Here is a 7,941-nt window from a genome sequence, read left to right on the forward strand (position 1 = left end):
GTGATTGAGGAGATTGAGACGTATTCGTGAGCAAAGGCAATCTATGAATACCTAATAAATTTCACAATTAAAGCTGCAACCCATATAAAAAAATAAATGAAAAAAAGAAGGTCAAGTTTGCTATATCAGTGGGCAACTATTGTTTTATTATGGTTTTATGAGTCGACTTCGACCTTAGATAGAGATGCACCACCGGTGCCATTTTTTAGACTTTTTCGATGGACATCAATAATTATCCAACAAAGCAGCACATATAAAAAGACCATACCAAAATTGAGTAATGACGTGGTAATTTTTACTTTATCTATTTGATTTCTTTAACGCTAAATTTTATTTTGATATGACAAATATCTTAACACTAAATTTTTTTAAATAGGCATTGTACTCTATTCCGCTCTATGCATCCGACAGCTTAATGTTGGGTTATATACCTGAGTACCTCCTACAAATCAACACCATACCCAAGATACTATTGTTAATTCTGAACTATTTCAGCCTAGGAAGAAGGAATGAGGTATGTTTGTAATCAAATTCCTATAAATTGATGAAAGATCCAACTACTCCAAGCCTCCAAGCCTATAAGTTAGGGATTTTCTTATTTGCTTTATTTTCCTATAAAAGGGCACGATCCTTAATGAATTTGAAGGCTACTTGCTAACGATGATCCTAAAGTAGAATTGGCTCAATTAGAAAGATAAAAGACACACTTGCTCATATTAACATGTTGATTGATAAATTTCTAATATTTATCTAAAATAGAATTTAGAATATCACAATCGATAAAATTTGCCTTAGTAAAAATTTGGATATCATCAGCAATCACAAGATAGTGTATTTGATTATTTGCATCAAGAAAGCAAAGGAAGGAGATTAAAAATGCAAGCTTAATCTAAGATATCAATTTATTAAAAAAAAACTTGTAATTCTTATAATCTCAAGGACAACTTTCTAGTTGAGCCTATCATATGCTTTTCTCATATTTAATTTAATAACTAGGTGAGGATCAGAATGGTTGTCTTGCTACGTAGAGCGAACAATCTCTTTGAATGAGGATGATATTATTCCTGATAGACCTATCTGCCTCAAAGGCTGACTGCTCAGTATTCATTGAGCTCGGCAAAATTACCTTTATCCGATTAACCAAGACTTTATCAAGGAGTATATACAAGACATTATACGAAGACATGGGTTTGAATTAACTACTGGGATTAGGGATTTTAGGTATGAGAGCCATATGCATCCAAATATTTGATACACAGATCAACAGGCAGCTGCTTAATAATAATCGCAAATAAGATGAATACATGTAAGTGTTCATTGATTACACACTCAGAACTGAAGCAGTTGACTTGAAGTTGAACTAAATTAGAAGGAATAGGAGAGAGAATTGGCAGAGCTACAAATAGATTGGCAATGTGTGTAGAAAATCATTAGCATTATGCATTTAGAAACTCTACACTTTGCTCGCTATAATAAATTGCACCAGTTCAGAAAAATTATCTAAAAGAAATCAAACTCCAAATAGTTATCAGAGCCCTTCTCTGATGTAGGGGTGATGGTCTGGCTGGTTGACGCCATAGGCCCAGGGAGGCGCTCAATATCAACAGGTTTTGGGATATCTGGGGGACTTGCGCAGCGTATCAAGGCCCAGTTTACGCCCTCAAAGAAAGGATGCTGCTTTATCTCTGTCGCACCTCGTTTGTATGCAAGTCGATGCTGTGGCTCCTTCACAAGCAATCCTCTTATAAGATCTCTTGCAGCGAAGCTCACAACAGGCGATTCCGGGAATCGCAATGGCTGGCCAACCACATTGAACAATGTAGCTCGATTGCCTGACCCCTTGAAGGGTGTCCTCCCAAACAAAAGCTCATACAGGAAGATACCAAAGGTCCACCAATCCACAGCACTCCCATGCCCCTCTCCCTTGATGATCTCCGGAGCCAAGTACTCATGGGTGCCAACAAATGACATGGATCGAGCTTCAGTGGGCTCTGCAATGAGTTCGGGAAGTGGCCTGACTTGGTTTCCTACATCAAGCTTTGGTTTCTGCTCTTTCTTGGACTTGGATAAAAAGAAGCGAGGCGAGAAACATGAAGTGGGTACCACACAGGAGGGCTGTATGCAGGATGGCTCAATACAAGTAGGCTGGACGCAATAGACTGGATTGTTCCTTCGGGAAGATTCAGAATCAGGGTTAGATAGTTTGATTAGTGTTGGGCTAACCGCACAGCGGAGGGACAGGTCAAAGTCGGACAGCATGATATGGCCATCTTCTCGAACGAGGACATTCTCTGGCTTCAGGTCGCGATAGATGATGCCAAGCATGTGAAGGTATTCCAATGAAAGAAGGACCTCTGCTACATAGAACCTGCATGCATCGGGGAAAAGAATATGCAGCGAACATGAATCAGATACTTTCAGCACTCGAGCATCATCTTGAATTGGAAAACAGGAATAACATTAATCTTTTGTTTCTCTATGCAAGCTTGACAATTTGGTTAAGCAAAGGAATAACATTAATGTATTGTTTCTCTATCCAAGCTAGACAATTTGGTTAAGTTCATAGAGATCTAGCACATTTATTTGCATATGAACTGACTAAGAACTGGAAAGGACTCCACAATCATGAAGAGTACTTTAATCCTAATCCATAAGAAGCAGTACTATTACTTTTCAAATGAACAATATATCTCCAGCTATTCCATTGTAATAGATGACTTAAGTATAGATCTCCATGGCCCCAACAGGAAGTTGCCTCAATGTTATAAAGTAATACTCTATTCAGATCAAGGATATGCAACACAAGTTCAGTGACTAATCAATAGTAATGAGGGACTGAAAATCTACGATCATCTTCTCAACCTGTATCCTTCACGTTTCAAATTTATCTCAAGCATTGAAGGAACTGGGGAGCCATAAACTGCAAGAGTCTCTACCGTTGTTGAGTTCAGCTACAATTTCTAACTGAACTACATTCTATTTTTAGGACCTGTCCTCGTTGGACATAATTAGAAGAGACGGAACTAAACAAATAAAGAACAATGAAGTCGACAGTATTAATATCTTTCACCCCTATCAAAATAAAATAATAATAATAGTAAGTCAACAGTAAACACAATATTCCTCAAATTGCAGTTCTTGGAGGGGGCAGGCCAAAGATACCCCAATGACGCTAGGTATTGAACTAAAATGATCAAAATTAAGGGAAGATTAGAGAAAATCACCAATTTATAGCTTAGTTCTAGTAATTAACTCCATGTCTGACTTGGCTCACATGGAACATTAATTAACTAATATTGTATGGTGGCACCTTAAAATTACTACATTGTGAGGCACTATAAACTCCAAGGACCAGCATCCAAGACAGGGAACATTGTCACTGAAAATATTCATATATACAATCACAAAGATACACAATGTATAAATAGGATGGACAAGTCAGTCAATCCTTCCAAGAAACAGACCACAACAAGCCTAAAGCATCCATATATTGCATTCTGGTGAAAAATCCAACAAATATTAACTCGAACATTCACTAGAGGATTCAAACTCATAACCTCAATCATAACTAGTAAGACTTGACCATTGGACAACAGTTGTTGACCTAACAATAGTAAAACTTTGATACTAACAGTTGGAATGAAGAAAATAATCAAATATCATCAGAAGACAGGACAATCTTGCAATGCACTATCAAAATCCTAGGCACCCATGAAATATTCCTTGCCTGCTTAACTGACTCATACATACACATGCATACTAAGAATCAGGTCCTCATAGGATCTCTATAAGGAACAAGAAACATATAGGGAAGGTAGAATGAAAGAGCTAAGGAAATAGAAATTTTAGTGTCACTTGAATTAACTCGTAATAACTCCAACCATGAATCCTCACACTATTTCTCTAGGCTCTTTAACTTGAATAAGAAACTTAGAAACATTTGGGGAAGGTAAAAAGAAAGAGCTAAGCAAATAAAAAATAAAAAGTCTTAGTGTCACTAGAATTAACTCATCTTTACTAGACACTAGGCCAAACTCTTTGCAACCAATGGGAGTTCATCTTTTCAGTTTTTCAGTGAGAAAACAACACATAGAAAACTTCGACCTATAACTAAATGAGTTTTAGTTATTTGATTATTTATTTATTTTTGCAGGCATTATTTCATGCTCAGTCTTTTGAATTTTTGAGTTAATGGATTACCTATCAATGAGTACCATGGCTGTTATTTTATTTCTTTTCTTTAATAGAAAAGCTAATGCGAACATGGTAAAATAATTTCCTTTTTCTTAAGCCACATGATCAGGTGATTGAAGGCTAAAATGAAACACAAAGGGATGTAGTATGTTGCTTCTATAATAATATGTAGCATGCTATAAATAGAAAACACAACACTAAATGCTGCAAGATTTAAATCAAAACAACAGAAACGAGGCCTCAAGTGCCAAAATTTTAACATCCATGAGTAAGAAAATTATAGATATCAAAATCTGCATTTAACGTTGAGGAATAAGGATAATATTCAGACTCTTACTTAACCGCTTGCTCTAGAAAGTACTTTCCAGGCTGCCTCTGCCGGAGTGTGTGTAGATCTCCCCCAGGGCAAAACTCCATCACCAAGCAGGAGAACTTATCTGTCTCAAAGTGAGTATACAATGTTGGAAGAAAAGGATGATCAAGACACTGCAATATTTCCCTTTCTGTCTGGGCTCTAAGCAACTTTTTTCGGCTTGCTAGAGATCCTTTGTCCATAACTTTCATTGCAAAGTAACATTTAGTCCCAGTCAATTCTGACAAATATACACTACCTATATCACCACAGCCCAGCCTCTTAAGTAGCCTAAAGTGGCCTAAACCAAGAACTCCATCTCTAGCCCGAATTGCCTGAATTGCTTCCCATCTTGAATCATTTGCTTTGTGTGGCTTGCTAATGCTACTGCTTATACTGCTACAAGTGCTTTCATCACTGACATCACTGCTAGTACTGGCCTTGCACATGCTACTCTTTCCACTCTCAACAAAATCTACCCGGTCACTAATCTTACCACTCCCACTAGTCTTTGTCAGACTGCTGTTACCATCACTAACTTTAGCAGATGCTGAACTATCCTTGACGCTCTCATACTCAGAATTCTTCTTTTCTTGGTCTAAATTAGCTTCTGAGACCATGGAACCACTCGAACTAGCAACTTCACCTTGTTGGGCAGGTTGTTTCAGTTTACTGGAAGACGGGTTCTGATCAGAAGGCTGTAAAGACTGGCTTATCTCTGGAGAAGCCTTGTTTATTGAAGAGTCAGAATAACCCTCTTTTTGGTGATTTTGAGATTGAATATCTTCTCCAGCTGTTTGCTTTGGTGTATTTTGGTGCAAAAATCCTGGAGTGGAATTTTCTGATTTGCTTGGCTTAGGGATCTGCAAAGGTGAAGCCCTGTGAGAAGCTGGTTCAGCTATGCGGAGACTAGATTTCTTGTGTCGCTGCTCAGAGATTGTTTGGGGAATAGTCTTTGAAGCCATCAATCTAAGAACAGAGATCCGTGGATATCACAAAAAACCAATTTGAAACAAGCTCCATGTTGAACGAAATCCAACGTGCACCACCTCGTTGGTAGGATAACTTTCCAATCTGCCCATCACCATAACAAGAGCTCAAGATGTCTGCCAACAAGCACAGAGTCAGTACATCAGAATTTGGGAAATAAAATTAGTTCTATGGAATAGTAGAACAATTTCAAGTATCCGGGACTTATAAAACACCGACTTTCAAGAAAAAAAAAAGTAGACTCAATAGAATCTAGAAGAAACTTCACACCATAAAATAGAGAAACCACATTATAAAACCTACAAGACATCAAGATCAAGAAACAATAAGGTGGAATTCAGATCTGATACCTTTAGATGCATCAGTGAAAGGAATCATCTATCAAGTACTAGAAGTAGCCAACTAAAATTAGTATTCAGTTTGCCCACACCAATTTTGACCAATCAAAAACACACTACAAGAGTAAAAAGTGGAACTCCACTCGTACCGCACCAATCACTTATACCTAGACCGTAAACAAAGAGAGAACAATCTAAACTACTTCGGATCATTCCAATCCACCTCAAAATCCAATCTTTCTTGACGAACAAGCAACAAAACACAAAACCCAATTGCAAAATCCCTCAAAACCTTCACCTTCAGCAATCTACGACAGATCCAACATTCCAAAGTGGAAAACAAGCAGAAAAAGCAGCCGACGGCAACACAGTTTCGATAAAAACCCCCTGAGAAGATGAGGAAAAGGAACAATGAATCATACCTTGAGATCAAAGATCACAGCTTTACGGCTCCTCTTTGTCAGGTGTGTGTTACAGAGAGAGAGAGAGAGAGAGAGAGAGAGAGAGAGGAGCTAAAAGAGTAATTAGGAAAAATTGAAGGCAAGCATTAGAAAGTGCGGGGAGGGAGTGGTGAGGAGTGAGGAGATGAGTTGGAGTTGGTTGGTTATATGCAGAGATGGATATGTGGGTGGTGTGACATTTGGTTCACTGCCAGAGAGAGAGAGAGAGAGAGAGAGAGAGAGAGAGAGAGGGGAGACAAAGCAAAGGTCTAGTCTTGTTTGCTCGATTAATTACTTCTCTTTTTCACTAGTTCGTTGTCTAGTCTTGTTTGCTCAATTAATTACTCTTTTTTCACTAGTTCTATTTTTGTCACCAACATAAAACCCAAATTGGCATAGACCAAAACAAAGCAAAGACTTACCACTTGGATTGTTGCTAAGAAAAGAGGAGAGGGATGAAAGCAATAGCTAAGTCTCCTTTGTTCAATTGATTTGATTTTTGGGTCTTTGTTCAATTGATTTTTTTTTTCTTTTAGTGCTTCTATTCTTGTTTCCTACCTAAAACTAAACTACCAAATGAAACATTATTTTCAACCAATATAACAAGTTTTTTCTTAATTAAACTCTATTTAATTTATAATAATGGACTCTACTGTGTGTACACATATAAATGATGCGCATTCTATTATAGCAAAATATTCTTCGGCAATAGAATATAAAAATTACCTGTGTACACAGTGACAAAACTAAACAAAGGCTTAGGATGCTTCTTAGATAAAAAGAATTTTTCTAATGATTCTTTATTAATCATTATTCTGGCATTGGCTACAACAATTGAAAGACTCCATAGATATACTTAGTTTCGTATTTGTTCAATAATTCCATTATCATATGATGCTATTATCATATTGACAACATTAATGTCACTCCCAATATACTGAAGCTAAATTTTTCCTTTTTTCTTTTAAAATCAATTAGACTACCGGTGGTGAGGATCTGAACACAATAAATATGGCTTTGCTTGTGTCCTCTTGTCTTTCAGAAGAAATCATTAATTTTGGGGGCCTACGTGATCTCTACTTTTAAATTTTGATTCGCACCCCATCACTTTTGCATCTTTTGTTGTTTGAAATGCTTAGTCTTTTGTTGAAATTTAAAAAGTATAAATAAAAAACAAAAAACTAGCAATTTAAGTTTGAGAGTTGTCGGTGTTAATATGGTACAAGAGCAAGAGTTCATCAGTTGTATCTGCCCTTCAAAATATGACCTAAAGATTGTTGTTTTCCACTCAAAACTATGACTTTTATTTAAAATCCGGTAAATAAATTTTGAATTTTTATGAACATGAAATCACAAATGTTGTTATAAATATGATATATTTTGCTAATTTTGTTGCCTAATAATTTATTATTTTGGGTCAACTGATTATCTAACATAGTATCAATATATGATCCATATTGTACCTAACTGTTTTACACTAATTTCTTTTAAGTAGAGAAAGAAGCATCCAAGCAAGAAATCTTTTCTCTTAAGATACTATCCTCACTCATGTCTTAGTTAAGCACTTGAGCTTCGTTCACTTATGGATAGAAGAAAAAAGTATATTTTACTATACTAGTATAAACCT

General features: G+C 36.6%; 1 protein-coding gene across 1 annotated transcript; it reads right to left on the reverse strand.

Moving 5' to 3' along the window:
* Positions 1-1,247: 1,247 nt before the first annotated feature.
* LOC140794107 (serine/threonine-protein kinase D6PKL2-like) lies at positions 1,248-6,612 on the reverse strand. The gene is made up of 3 exons (XM_073145971.1): positions 6,297-6,612; positions 4,532-5,652; positions 1,248-2,368 (listed from the first exon to the last, which is right to left on the reverse strand). The coding sequence occupies exons 2-3, from the start codon at positions 5,509-5,511 to the stop codon at positions 1,501-1,503; spliced, it is 1,848 nt and encodes a 615-aa protein (XP_073002072.1). The 5' UTR covers positions 5,512-5,652; positions 6,297-6,612; the 3' UTR covers positions 1,248-1,500.
* Positions 6,613-7,941: the final 1,329 nt, after the last annotated feature.

The sequence above is a fragment of the Typha latifolia genome, chromosome 8 (assembly GCF_019914945.1).
Source record: "Typha latifolia isolate L0001 chromosome 8, TyphaL0001v2, whole genome shotgun sequence".
In the NCBI taxonomy this organism is placed as follows: domain Eukaryota; kingdom Viridiplantae; phylum Streptophyta; class Magnoliopsida; order Poales; family Typhaceae; genus Typha; species Typha latifolia.

Excerpts from the sequence above, each read along its gene's own strand:
- LOC140794107 (XM_073145971.1), bottom strand. The coding sequence starts at position 5,511 with ATGGCTTCAAAGACTATTCCCCAAACAATCTCTGAGCAGCGACACAAG. Across the intron at positions 2,369-4,531 it reads TTTCTAGAGCAAGCGGTTAA|GTTCTATGTAGCAGAGGTCC; the intron begins GTAAGAGTCTGA and ends CGATGCATGCAG.